A 14778-nucleotide genomic window follows, 5' to 3' on the forward strand; every position below is an offset into this window, starting at 1 on the left:
TCAAAGACCTCGTGATATGAACGAAGGTATTTGTCGAGGACAAAGATGCAAACAGCACATAGAAACGAGAAAAGGTCTATGATGATGCCTGTCCACAGTGACCAGGAATGAGCTCACCTATGAACAGCGCGAAACCATTCCCCAATGCAAAATATGTTTGTGCTGCGTGTTGTCGAAGGATGCGCTGCCAATGACAGCAATGACCTTGCCCACCCTGAAGACATCGTAACTATTGAGTCCATTTGTCATCGCACCAGCCTCTACCGTAGCACCCACAAAACAAAATGCAGCGAGTATGGCAGACAGCAGTGGCCCTCTAAATTTGTCAACAACGAAAGAGGTGTTTACCTGTCAGACAGAAGCTCATTTGTCCCATGCCAGCGAAACAAGATCAATTGCCATATCCGTCACGGATACCTAAGGAAGCCAGGTACACAAGAACATCAACCTCGTCACATTTCTATCGAGTATATTTCTTACTAGTCTGAGTTATTTATCTTGAGTTCTTGTCTATCGTTGTCTTCAGAGTGGTGATGAGACCCTGTGAACATCCAAATAATCAATAAAAATTAAACTGTGATGCCTACATGAGACCAGTGGTGTCCGACTTGCATCGTGAAGCTGCCGACTGATTCGGCGGTGCTCCCTTCAGTTGTAGCAAAGTCGAAGACACCCGGCAGGTCTGTAGCACAGAAGACACTGATGAATGTATGTACCGACAGTGATGAGGTAGAAATTGTTGAGGGTATGACCCAAAGCGATGTCCTTCAGAAGAGGAAGCGCACGTCCACTGGCGCAACTGAATCTGAACCAGTCGCCGCTTCCCATCAAGCCACCGGCAATGTCATCGCGCCAGCAATGGCAGAGAATGACATGGCCAAGGATGTCGCGCCGGGAAATACAGATGCAATGCCCACCAGGCCCAAGGGCAAGCCAGAAAGCAAGTGGGTAGAGATAGTAATCTCGTCCGGGTCTGAGGTCACGATGGACAGGAAAGGCAAGGGAAAGGCAGTTGCGCTGCCGGTGGAGACGGACCAGCGGGATCGTGGGCGGAAGAAGTCTAGAGATGTTAGTTCTAACAGGCCGCCAATACAGGGGAATCATTCATCTACCAATACACTGCCGATGGCAACCGCCAGTGATCAACGGAAGCCTTGGTATGAGATTCAGGTACGGAGCATTGTCTATCTATCTTTCTGTTTTCTTGATCACTTCGTGCTGCAGAAACGGACGAGTACTGCAGCGACCACAGTGAAACGGCAAAAAAGTCAAGGCATGTTTAGGGAGCACCAAGCAACGGCCACCCCTGAGTCTGTCGGCGACATTGGCATGGCGCTGGAGGCGGATATCAGAGCTGTAAGTTGTCAAAATGCCTCAAGTCTCGCTCCTTCTCATTCTGTGCAAAACTCCCATTGCCGCCGTTCCACTCACGCCGCCTCGACAAAGTCAATCCCCTCCATCATCCGCCGGTGACATGGACATTGACCCGTCCAGTGACACAGTTGCAAGAGATTTCCAGGCCATGACACTGGAGGTGAAGACTGATTCGGAGTCCCTCCTTACGGTCATTCAGGACAACATCAACAACCTTCAGACTCAGGTGGCCGATATCCGAACTCAGAACGCCGAGATGGCTGAGTTGATTCAGAATATGAACCCCCGCCTCACTGCCCAGGATACTGACATCCGAGCCATGGAGAAAATGCGTGCCGAAATCGAGATATTGCAGGAGGAGGTCAAGGCCTTGCATGCTGAATCTCAGACTCGGGAGTCTCAAATCCGGAACACTGATGCAATGTTGACTGCACAAGGAAATTGTACTGCTGTGCTGATGGATGCCTATGAATCCCTCTGCCAACGTGTTGTCCCGAACCAAACTGTTCCGCATTTCAATAATGCTACATTCTTTCCTCCCGCTGGTCATACAGCTACATACAGTCAAGGTATGAGCGCCGGGCAGGCGCAAGCAATGGAACGGCTTTATTTCAATTTGACACCAGTTCCGTCCATGATCACCGGTAATTCCGTTCCAAATATTGCCACACGCGCCAGACCTTCAGGTTCCCAGACCAACCGTCCATCTGGTAAATTGGCATCTGGGAGGAGTCCCGCCTAAACTATTTCAATTGGTCCGGTAGATAATTTGGAACTTCGTAGAAATGTTCTTGTTAGATTTTTACCATTGATCACCGTACGGGATGCGCTGTTGTGATGCGCCGGCCTAATGCCGATGATTGCTTTGCTTTCGGGCCACCAATGACCGATTCTCGCGAAGTTGCGGTCCGTTTCCTGTATCGAGGATGTACACCCTACCACCAAGCCTGCACCATTATGTTTGTATTATTCCTTCATCGGCAAGGCTCGGGCACGTGGCTTTCTTAACTGGGGGCCTGAGACTTTTTTGTCATCATTTTACGTCCCATCATTGATTCCCAATAAGTGGTAAGTATAAAGGTGTTTAGCAGTCAGTCATACGGTTGTGTCCATCCCCGCCTCCATGAGTCTTGTTCCCGTTGACTGGGCTTTGGCCACCACTCATATTGCCAGCGACTATGTTTGCCGCCAGTTCTGTGCTATTGTTGGAGTGACGCCAAAGATCCTCCCGCCGCCGGAGCTTGATGTTGTGTTGATGCTTGGTTGTTCCCACCTTGCAAGGATCCTCGCCGATGCATATCTCAATCCTGGTAATGACCTTGCCATGTATCCGGCGCTATCATTGACTTGAATTATCTTTAGTCACTATCAACTTCGATATGATGAGGTATTCCGAAGTACTTCAAAAGCAGGAGAGAGGGGTTAACCCCTGCCGTGAAGAATTTCTCCTTACCCGATACCCGCCGGATCATGAGATTATCCTGGAGCGTCCTGCAGTTGTCCTGGACAAATTTGGTCTTATTGTGCTGTGGTACCTCCCCGGAGCAATTGATGCTGCCATTCAGGTGGGCTTGCATAACTCGCCAATGATTTCTGCTCACTGTTCCAGAATGACATGCTTGTGGCAACGATGATGATGTCGGGCCCACTAGGCAAGAGTATCACCCGTGGTACATCGCCGAAGGAGAAATGGCATACCGATGAATCCAATTTTCAAATCAGTGAACAGGGCTTTACCTCAGGGTGCATAAATCTTTCGCCGGGGTGGTTCCTGCAAGCTCATCTGGTTCATTGACATTTCAGAACAGAATATTCTTGCCTGATTTCTTCATAGGCTCCACAGTTTCAGCCCAAAGTATCGGCGACCCTTAAAAGTGACAATGGTGTGGCTTACTGTCGGGTGATGTGCAGACCGGCGGCCCTTGTTGCTGCTGCATCGAGAGTCATGCACTCCGGTCTTTATTGGTCATCGTTGACAACACAACTGGGGCTTGGGGTTTGGGCAGATACTCACCAAACACAGCCCATGGGGAATCGCCTCAGAGAATGGGCATCTGTCTTTACTGTCGTCGCCGTTATGTGCAACTGGTATACTCCCTTGCACCGAGATGCTCTATCCCGTGCTCAATGGTTTGACATAATGACCAGCGTTGGCGGTTATACATTGGCGCGAATGAAGATGCCGAATATTGGGATTGAAATTGCCTATAATTCAGGTGTCATGGCTGGTACCTCGGGAAGAATTGTTAGGCATGGGGTGAACTGGGTGAACAGCGATTGAGTTGGCTGGGTGTGGTATATGAGGGATGATATTCATGAATTTGTAGATGTACCCCGAGGTGATTATTCAAGGTACAAATCTGTAGTTACTGATGCAATGCAATTTGCATAGAGTTATGGTAGATATAGTACATTGGGGGATGTCCTCAATGCGACCAAAAGTTGTCACAGTAATGTCAGATTCTGGACCATACATGTGTCGGCGAACTTCTGAACCAGTCTCTGACCGGTGATAGATGTATCGGCGACAGTTGTTGCTGTTCGGCGATATATCGCCGGTTCAAGCATATCTCAGTCAATGTGTGGCCCACTGGGCCTGCCTGTTCATCCCATCAGCTTGGACTGGGCCTCCTCTGCTCGTGAGATTTGATGTGAGCCCACCCTTGATTGACGATGTGTCTCATGGGCTGTATCCTACTACTGGCAGCAGCTCTATAGGCCCACATGCCTATCCTGTTTCCATGGGGTGGGCCCATTTTATTGATCTGGCGACATTGGGCCTGCTCGGCCGCCGCTCCACAGGGTGTAGGCCCGATGATATGTAATGCAGAGGTCCGCGGGCCCGCCCGTTCGGCCAACTTACTGCATATGGTCCCTTGGGACTTCGGTACTATTATGCGGCCAGTCCATGCACTCCGAGATGTAGAGCTAGGCCCCTGCAGTGTTCATAAATGTGGTGCACCGGGCCCACCCGTCCGCCACACGTACGAAGCGCAGGCCTACTCAATTCATTAGACATGATATGGGCTCCCTTGTGCGCCTTAACGCCGCGGCCTCGGCTCAGCCACAGATAATGCAGTATCTGTGTGGGCCTGCCCCTCCATTTCTCTCACCATTGATGAGCCCATTGCTTTGTTCTCCCTGTCACGTGGGCCCACCTGGCTGCATCAAAAAGATATTGGTAGGACCCGCCGGGCAACATCGCCGATGCGCTAAACAATCGAAGAGAATCTGCGGTTACCAGGGCCATACGAGAGCGCTGACGGTGTGTCTATGCCCACCGGCTACAATCCATATTTTCATCCACCGGCGGTTGATTACTTTTGGACGTCCGGTAGTCCGCTACATATGCCAGCGGTCGTTGACCCTGTGATCCGCCGGTGTTTAATCACTGCTGCAATCACCGGTGTCAATTATTTTGCAATCGCCATTGTCAATTATTTTGCAATCGCCGGTGGTGGTATTGCCATTCACTGGTTTACTGTTACATTCGCCGGAATTCTTCATTTTTTAGCCACTGGCAATTCATCGGCACCAGTATTCCACCCATCTCGGAAACTCATGGGCCCACTCAGAATTGTTGAATCATCCCTTTTCCTCATTACTGTGAGCCCACCTGTAAACACACTATCCTTCATTCAGAGTCCCATCGGCCCACTCAATGTTTCAAAGAATATGGGCAGTAGGCCTGCCCATAACAATATGGTACACAGAACCTCCGGGCCCACTCAGATACACCGACCTACACTTATAAAGTGGGCCCATGGTGGGTTGGCCCATGTCACATGGAGAAAATGTCAAGGTGGGCTGGCCATTAAGTAAGGAGATATGTCACTGTATTATGTGGGTTCGTGGGGAATCTTCTTCCTCTATGCTCACATACTCACTGGCAGCTCAAACGGTTCCAGGGGGCTCATTGCTGTACATGTGAGACAGTGCATCTGCCAGGGTGTTGTCTTCACCAGGTATGTACATTATTTCAAAGTCAAAACCTCTAACCAGCGAGCCTGTCTTGGTGACAACTTGCTCTGGGTAGATATCCACTCAAGGCCCTTATGGTCGGTGAATATGTGAAAGTGCAGACCAATAAGTAAGTGCCAAAACTGTTTGAGGGATTCAATGATAGCTAACAACTCCTATTCGTGGATAGGATAGTTCTGTTGAGCAGAGTTGAACTTACCAGACCAGAATGTGATGATATTGGCTGACTTCAAATCATTACCTTGAGATAGGACGCCACTGGCTCTGGTTAGTGATACATCGGTGGTCAAGTTCACTCGAACAGACCCATTCAGGGCAGAAGGGAGGTCTAGAACTTTTTGGCAGATGTTACAGTGTGTTTTGACACATGCTTTGACCAGGTCAAACACTCTCTGATCGGTTGGGTTCCAGCTCCACTTAGTAGTTTGAGCAGCCACCTTGGATAAGTGCTGCATGTCCATGTGTACATCTTCACATCCCGCTGTAGGGATTCATTTCTGGCTGGGCTTGCAGAGACTGTTTTTACCTTAGTGTTATGTTTGCACTTTTGTAGCTTACATAATCAAGTTATCTTTTCACCAGTTACCAGTCTGAGTCTGAGTCTTGAGCAGTTTTTATGACATTTCCTCTCCTCTGAGCCTTGAGCCTGGTCCAGAAACCCTTTAGGGTCAAATAGCAGCTAGGTTCTGCAAGACCCAACATTGTTCAGACTCACCATCTGAATTGTTGTACCTTCACCGTGGCGAGGTATCCTACTGAGCCAATGAACTGCATCAGTAGTTCTTTGGATGTGGGGTTCTTCCATCCCAGGATTTTATTAACCTTATGGGGGTCCATCCGGATGCCCGCATCATCGATGACATGTCCTAGGATGGTCAACTCCTTCTTGAAGAATTGTAGCTTGTGCTCGCTAAGGTAGAATTGATTCTTTCTCAACATGTCTATGATGATCTTGACATGCTTAATGTGATCCTCAGCAGTATCTGAGTATATGACAATATCGTCGAGGTAGATGTCCATGAATATCCCCAGGTAAGGTCCAAAGATATGGTTCATCAAAGACTGGTAAGTCACCCCCACGTTGCAATCTCCAATCTGCATAATGTGACTAATCATGGTACCATCAGGTGTAGCGAACAAGGTTTTGTGTACGTCTTCAGGAATGACACATATCTGTTCATACGCGTCTTTGCCATCTAACAGTGATCAATAAGGTTTTGAGCTGACATTCCACAGGATGCACTCAATATCGGGTAGCAGGGAGGCAAGTTTGCGAGTGTTCTTGTTATGCTGTCTAGTGTCCAGAACGGTATGCAACTTCAGTGAGCCATCCTTGGTGGCCTTCTTCATCATAATCATAGGTACAGCATTTGTACCACTTAGGAACTCCCAGCAACCCATTCGAATATAGTCATCGTGCTTTGCTCGCCACAATGGACGCATGGCCTCAGGACATTTGGACTGGCACCAAGCATATGCTTGGCCCTCGTCAATGAGAGGTATGACATGATTTATTGTTCAAAGAGGTGGCAGGGGTGTCTCAATCGCTTCCTTACAGATATCTTTGGCATAGTCCATCAATTCCTTTCAGTAAGACTCAATTAGGTCTACATTAGGGCTAGAACCCTTAAGTTCCGGTACTTGTGTCTGTGCCCCCTGGATTGGCAATGGGATGAGACTCCGTATTTTTATCTCCAGTGGGTTAAACCCTAATAAGATCTGATGCTGATACAGGAATGGCATACCCAGGATCACATTGTAAGCTTTGAGGTTAGCAATATTGAAGGTATGTTGTCCTGAAATGTCCTGATATTTGAAGTTAACCATTGTATTAGCTTTTACGACACTACACAATCCTGAGACTGCAAGTTGCAGGGGAATTGGTCTATCTAGTACATCATACTTCAACTTAAGTTGATTGACAACAGTGCTCAATATAAAATCTGTCAGTGATCTGGAGTTTAGGAGAGCCTGGCACAGCTTCTCGTCAATCTAGACAACAACCATGATCAATTTGGGAAGGATACAAGTGGATTCTTTCGGCCTGGCTGCCAGCTGATAAAGGAACCAGACATCTGGTAAGTCTGTTTGCTTAGAATGTGTAGCACAGTACAGCTTGCTTACGGCCACAGGAAGGTCGCCTCCTGTGATATCTTCAATATCTTCCTGTCTGGGGTTGATGTCTTCCATATCCTCCAGTTCGCTGATGACCACAGGGGGTCCGCCTCCTGTGATATCTTCAATCTCTTCTTGTTCAAGGCTGATGTCCTCAGTCTCTTCTTCATCAGAGGTTTCGCAATCAAGAAGAAAAGGGACTTCATCATCCTCCATGTCGTCGTCGGTTATCTCCCATTCAGACTCAGCATCATCCGAGTCCCACATGTACTCATTGCTAGACTCTACTTTGTAGCAGATGCATCCACACAACATCTCGTCATTGCTTCCATTGGTTGAGTTGCTCTCCTCATTAGAGGAGTCGAACCTACGGACAATGAGGGTTTCTATTGCTCAATCCATTCAGGTGGTTGAGGCTACACCCCAGGATGGCTTAAACGAGGACTTGGTATGTATGAGGTCATTATAGTGATATAGTTTAAGATCTACTAACCACGCAACAATATTGAATTCTGGGTCACACAGCTGCTCATAGTAGACGATGTAGTCATTGTAGTTGTGTTTATCTGAGAGGAGGTATATGTTTGGCCCTCCATGAATTGAAAGGCTTAAATGATCCTTACCAAACGGATCGTAGATTGGGTCATGGAGCTCGTCTGTAGGGAATGGCACTCCCAAGCAGAGCATTTCCAATGATTGAGAGGTTACAACGAGGTGCTTGGTGACCTCTAGGGAGCTCAACTGGTCAACATCAATGGCCATCCCATACATGCCACTAGCCACCCCTTCCTCTATTGCGGCTGACCATATGTCGGTGTCCATCACACCAGCTGCATGTACATGCAGTGATGAGACCTTGGAGTTGGGTCTATAGGGCAGTTTGTAGTGCCTAGGGCAATCTTTAGCTAAGTGTCCCTTTTGTTCGCACTCAAAACACTGATCATTGTCCCTTAGCAGTTTAATGATGTCTGCACTCTTCTTAATGCTACCAGTGTGTGACCTGGACATATTCTGCTGCCATGGGCGCTGTCCACATTGGTTGTCCGTCTGAGGGGAATGGACAGCATTCACCAAAAGGGAAGCTGTATGATCTCGCTGGCTAGGGCGCCTGGACTGTGAGTCTCTACCCACTCTTGTCTCATACTTTGAGCTTTGCTGGGCAATGCTAGCCGCAGCCATAGGATTGAGGGCCAGGAGTATGTTGGGGTCGCAGGAGTTCTCGAGGAACAGACACTCAGTACATAGAGCTTTCTTTTCCAAGGTTTCAAGGCTAATTGAATTTGATTCATAGCCTTTGTCTACTAACAAAGCCTTAATATAGGGCTTACAGTGCATCCAGAATTGGGGGACAATTTCTCGATCATTGGTGTCACCAGCAGTGTCAGCCAGGTCTCTAAGCCATTGCAGGTAATCTCTCACTAAGAACTTGCCATCTTGTTTGCAGTCGAGGAATCTCTGTCATTGCAGCATCCAGAAGTCGGGAGGGAAGACATAATTGAACAGTTGTTCAAAGAACTCGGTGAGTGAATAGTCTTTATGGAGGTCTAATACGTCACACTCAAAGAATCTATAGGCTTGTCTGCTTAAGTACTTGCTCAGCATACGAAGTGATTGGTTCGTGGTGAGTCTCGCATGATCCTTCCATTCTCGAACCTCTCTAACCCATTTCTTAAAAGTGATAGCATTGGCCTCACCGTTGTACGTGAATGGTGGTTCATTCTTGATAAAGCTTTACTGATATTTTAATAGGTTTAGCCTGGCCCTATACTCCTGATGGGTGTTCCATTTGGTTTGTTTGACCTCCGGTGAGTCACTCTTGTGATCAGACTCAGGTTCTAACACTAGAAAATCAATGCCAAAGTCATTCTCAGAATGATCTGTCCTTTGCTGGTGAGTCTTACCCTTATTTCTATGGTGTTTGACCTCATCGTCCATTTCAGCAGATGAGGTGTCATCATCCGATGATTCATGTGGTGATTTGCTCAGGTCTGGATCCTCAGGACTACCTCCCACCATAGCTCTCTTAACAGAGCTTCCGGCAGGCAGGATGGAAGATGCTTGTTGAAAGCGAGTGCTTTTAACCAGTCTGTGACTGATCATCAGTAAGACATCTGTTTTAATGTGAGTTCTTGCTGGCTGGGACAGTACTCTCACTGATGACTCAGTGGGTTTTTTTGTATTTGTGGCAGGAGCTCGTTGAGCCTCCATTAACTGCTGATGTGACTCCAGCTCACGTGCTTGACTCTTTATGACGAGAGACTCCAATTCTCTAATCTTTTCTTTTAGGTCGTCAACAATGGGGAATACATTACGAACGTGCTCAGATGCATTGTTCTTCTTATGTATTGTTTCAGAGGCCCATCTTTCAGTCCGGTCATCATGGTGAGGTCTATCTTTACTGAGCACTTCCTTGCTCTCAACTGTTTTTCCTTTTAGCTCATAGTTCATCCGAGGAGTGGACACTATTGCATGGACGGAGGGGTTCATTACTGGGAACTCAGGTACCGCACCTAGTTCGTCGTCATCAGGTAAGTCAAACCAGCTCATATGCACCAAGGGCATGGTATTAATTTCGTTGTTAACAGATGTGGCATCATTTTTATTGGTCTTGCCAACCACTATATGAGAGGTATGTAGTCCAACTACACTTTCCAGGATAGGGCTAATACTCATTGGAGCAGAACCTGTGCTGTCATCAGAGATGCTGGGGGCTGATAAACTCAACTTGGAAGGGGCTCCCAGAGCACCCAACCACGAGTTTGAGGACAGCTGATCACTAGTTGGGGGTTTGGCTCTCTGACTGAGCGCCAATGATACCATCAACCCACTAGTAAATACAGAACCCAAAACTCGCGGCAGAAAAGCCACAGCCAGCAAAGCCCTTCTGTCTGCAAGCAAAAGTCTAGAAGAACATCTGGCGGGAACAGGAATTAGAACTGATATCATCACCATAATAGTATACACGGAATCGCTTAGAGCCATAGCAATCGTCCTCTACGATGTAGAACAAACTATTGATACTAACAATATCCTCAACAAGATAGCAGCCCTACTCGGAGGACCGATCACAACCTTAGACAAGAAAGTAGATGTGCTAGAAGCCTTAATGGAGACCCACACAACTGCACTGAGCGAAGCAGTCAAAGAGGTATGCACCCAGTTAGACAAATCAGTGTCAGGAATAGAAAAGGTGGTTGAAACGGCCACGCAAGCTACTAACCAACCCGAAACAAGCGCAGAGGCACCAACAAGGTCTGAAGGACCTCGCACCTATGCCTCTGCAGCGAAAGCAGGAGTTCCCAAGAGACTGACAAAGATTCTTTCACGCAGCGAAGCTCAAGCAAGACAAATTCTAGTCAACAGAAGATCTACCCTAACTCCGAATACCCTCAAGGAACTCAATGAAGCCCAACTGGTAGTGAAAGCTACACTCGCCCTAGACCTAATGGCCAAAGAAGGAGCAACAGCCCCAAAAGATACAGCAATACTGTCAGTGAGGAAACTATCCCACGGAGGGGCACTGTACGAGCTAAATGCACCTATATCGGCGGAATGGCTCAATATCCCAACCAATAGAAGAATTTTCCTTAATCTTTTTGACGCTAACACTATTATCAAAGACAGATCATACCACCTCATAGTCGAGAATGTCCCAATCTCCTTCGACCCAAACTCAAAGACAGCAATCACGGAAATAGAAATCAAGGGTGGACTACAAGCGAATTCAATCTCCAAGACACGATACATCAAACCGGTAGCAAGACGGAGCCCGACTCAAAGAACCGCACATGTCACAATCACTCTCAACTCCAAAATAGCCGCAAATCAGATCATCAGATTTGGGCTACCCATCAAGGGAAAGAAAGTGTATGGTAGGAAACTGCTAACAGAACCTACAAGATGTCTAAAGTGCCATACCTTCAACGGAGGCCACATAGCCATGAACTGCCCCAACGAAAACGACACATGCGGAACATGCGGAGCAGAACATCGAACAGCAACCTGCAAGGTGGACGACCCAGCATTCTACCATTGCATTAACTGCAAAGAGGATGGACACACATCATGGAGCAGAGAATGCCCTGTCTTCACTGGAAAGTGGAACACACAAAAGGCAAGAAACGACGAAGCCCGGTTCATATATTTCCCAACAGACGATCCGCTTACATGGGAGACTATCGAAGGTCAAATAGAAGATCCAGACAACCAGCAACACAACCAGCAAGACATCGCACCTCAAGACCACATGCAAGGATGGAAAATGGTCCACCAGCATCGACAACCACAGAACGAAGGTAAATACAGAACTAACTCTAACCGCATCCCTCTAGGCACCCAATCAAGACTAATGGAAGCATGGACACACTCGCACGAACAAGAAAGACAAAACTCGAGAGACACCGAAACCCCCCTGCCAATATCACCAGGAACCCAGCACCAAACCACTCCTCTACGCTGGGATCTATCACCCAACCATCAAGCAGCACACTTTAGCGAACAAGAGCCACCAAACTGGAATTAATGCCAGACACGACCAACGAACTCCCTGTCAGGACCAACCTCAAAATTTGGCAACAGAACCTTTGAAAGTCGTTGAACGCATGGGAACACATGCTCAGAAACCTCAACCCCGACAAATACAACATTGCATGCATCCAGGAACCGTACCTCAATCCAGTAAACCTCGCCAATGCCTCGAACCTCAGCCGCTTCTGGGATGTGGTATATCCATCGAATCATCACTCAAATCTGACCCACTCCCAAACCCTCATTCTAGTCAACAAATGAATTTAAAAAAACAATTGGCATATAATCCATGTAAACTCGCCAAACATGATGGCCATCGAACTAACAAGCCCCTATGGAAAGGTGCGCATATATATTGTATACAATAAATGTGAAAACGACAGCATACTCCACTTCATGGAGAGACATATGCACACGGAAAATAATGTAAGACACAACTGCGAAGGTATCGCTCAAGGCAAAAACCAACCGGAAGAACATGTAATATGGCTCGGTGACTTCAACCGCCACCACCCTATGTGGGAATTAGCCAATAACACGCATCTATTCACAGCAGCAAACTTAGATGCTGCAGGAACCCTCATTAATCTCTTAGCTTTGTACAACATGATACAGGTACTCCCACCAGGAATAGCAACCCTCGAAGCCTCAAACACGAAGAATCTCACTCGACCTGACAATGTCTTCTGCTCAGACAGAATGGAACAAGTATTCACACAATGCGAGGTCATGTATCACCTCCGGCCAGTAGTCACTGATCACTTCCCCATCATCAGCTCTCTAGATCTCAGCCCAGAACAAATCAACACCACTCTGCACTTGAATTATCGCGCAGCAGACTGGGATACATTCAACGAAGCACTAGAACAAAGACTCGCCACATACCCCCCAGCTGAGCTTACATCTGTAGTCTAGTTTGAAATGGCGTTCACAAAACTCACACAAATCATAGCAGACACTGTCAACGAGCACGTCCCGAGAGTCAAGCCTTCCCCCTACTCGAAAAGATGGTGGTCGAAAGACCTAGATAAAGAAAGAAAATCAGTGCACAAACTCGGCAGAGAATCGAGACACCACTTAGCCCAACGCAATCATCCGACACACGAAGAATATCAAATAGCTCGCAACCGATTCTCTGAATCTATCAAGAAGGCCAAAGAAGAACACTGGAAAACCTGGCTAGAATCACTGACATCAGCAAACATGTGGGACTTTCACCGATACACCACCAGCAACCCTGCAGATCAAATCCAAACCCGCATCAAGACACTCAAGGACCTGAGAAACAAACAGCAAGACAACACCATGCAAGATAATGCACGCAAGAGTGAACTACTGTACCAAACCTTCTTCCGACAACCCCCAGAAGATGACCATGTGGACCCAAATTTCGCCTATGAAGCGCCCATTTGTGAATTTAGACCGATCACTAACCAGCAAATTTACAGAGCAATCGCCCGCCTCTCACCACACAAGGCCCCAGGACCAAATGAAATCAGCAATATAGTATTCATGAAGAGCGCACTCCTAATAGTCCCATACCTCGGCCCTCTATTCAGAGCGACATTCTCCCTCAAAGTATATCCAGAGCAATGGAAAAGGTCCTCAATGATAGTATTACGGAAACCAGGAAGACCGGATTACAGTCTCCCGAAGGCCTACAGACCGATAACTCTTCTCGACACCATGGCTAAGATTCTCTCCTCATGCATAGTGGATGACCTAACGTACATCGCAGAATGACACAACCTACTTCCCGCGACACACTTTGGAGGCCGCCCAGGCAGATCAACGACAGACTCACTGCATGTACTGACAAAATTCATAACAGACACCTGGGCATCCAAAAACTGCTTCGTATCAGTACTATTCCTTGATGTCAAAGCGGCTTTCCCAAGCGTAGTGGTATGCAGACTCCTCCATAACCTCAAGAAAGCCAGGATCCCGGAAGAATACATCGAGTGGTACAAAATAAGACTAGCAAACAGAACGACAGCACTTTGCTTCGACGACTATGTATCAGACTCTTTCGATGTACAAGATGGAGTAGACCAAGGATGCCCATTATCACCTCTTGCCTTTATCTTTTACAACTCTGATGTATTGAATGTTGCAGATACAAGACCGAGCAAAGGAGAACTCAGCCTGGGATTTATAGACGATGTGGCCATCGCAGCAAAAGCTGAAACATACGAAGAAGCCAATGCAAAACTGGTGAGCATGATGACCAAACCTGGAGGACCACTCGCATGGAGTGAAGAACATAATGCCAAATTCGAACTCAACAAAACAGCGCTAATTTGTCTATCATGAAAGAGAACCCCAAACCCAATCGACCCAAGGAAAACAGTCCCGGTACCACGTCCACCCATAACGATCAGTGGCCACGTCATTCAACCATCAAGCTCACACAAATTTCTAGGAGTTATTATCGACCAGGAATTACGATTCAAGGAACATGCCGACTACGCTCTAGCGAAGGGAACTAAGTACACGCTAGCCTGCAACAGGATGATAAGGCCAACGAAAGAACTTAGAGGAAAATGGATGCGAAGACTATACCAAGGAGTTATCATTCCGAAGATGTTATACGCTGCTGACATATGGTGTGCAGGAATATTAGCGAAGGAAAAAAGCAACAAGGCAGGAGGAAGAGGAGCACGCGGCTTCGCTTCACAAATGGCCAGAGTACAAAGAATGGCAGCCCTACTCATCACAGGCGCAATGCACTCAACTCCAACTGATCTACTTGACATCCACGCTAATATCAAACCCTTTCAA

At 47.3% G+C, this 14778-nt stretch overlaps 5 protein-coding genes across 5 annotated transcripts; all 5 read left to right on the forward strand.

Moving 5' to 3' along the window:
- Positions 1–144: 144 nt before the first annotated feature.
- F5147DRAFT_652498 (uncharacterized protein) lies at positions 145–2116 on the forward strand (the record flags this gene model as incomplete). The annotated part of the gene is made up of 5 exons (XM_041433627.1): positions 145–430; positions 593–680; positions 723–1170; positions 1225–1356; positions 1520–2116. The coding sequence occupies 5 exons, from the start codon at positions 145–147 to the stop codon at positions 2114–2116; spliced, it is 1551 nt and encodes a 516-aa protein (XP_041293144.1).
- Positions 2117–2497: 381 nt separating this feature from the next.
- F5147DRAFT_652499 (uncharacterized protein) lies at positions 2498–3655 on the forward strand (the record flags this gene model as incomplete). The annotated part of the gene is made up of 4 exons (XM_041433628.1): positions 2498–2684; positions 2737–2939; positions 2984–3160; positions 3209–3655. 4 exons carry the CDS (start codon positions 2498–2500, stop codon positions 3653–3655), a joined length of 1014 nt encoding a protein of 337 aa, XP_041293145.1.
- A 7305-nt stretch (positions 3656–10960) lies between these two features.
- On the forward strand, positions 10961–11641 carry F5147DRAFT_531038 (uncharacterized protein; the record flags this gene model as incomplete). The annotated part of the gene is made up of 1 exon (XM_041430081.1): positions 10961–11641. A coding segment is annotated over one exon (681 nt), but the record flags the coding sequence as incomplete, so codon positions are not given.
- An 836-nt stretch (positions 11642–12477) lies between these two features.
- Positions 12478–12744, forward strand: F5147DRAFT_529760 (uncharacterized protein; the record flags this gene model as incomplete). Its single annotated transcript, XM_041430058.1, has 1 exon — positions 12478–12744. A coding segment is annotated over one exon (267 nt), but the record flags the coding sequence as incomplete, so codon positions are not given.
- A 1659-nt stretch (positions 12745–14403) lies between these two features.
- F5147DRAFT_525901 (uncharacterized protein) lies at positions 14404–14778 on the forward strand (the record flags this gene model as incomplete). Its single annotated transcript, XM_041429988.1, has 1 exon — positions 14404–14778. A coding segment is annotated over one exon (375 nt), but the record flags the coding sequence as incomplete, so codon positions are not given.

The sequence above is a fragment of the Suillus discolor genome (genome assembly GCF_016758755.1).
Source record: "Suillus discolor strain FC423 chromosome Unknown F5147scaffold_25, whole genome shotgun sequence".
Lineage (NCBI taxonomy): Eukaryota > Fungi > Basidiomycota > Agaricomycetes > Boletales > Suillaceae > Suillus > Suillus discolor.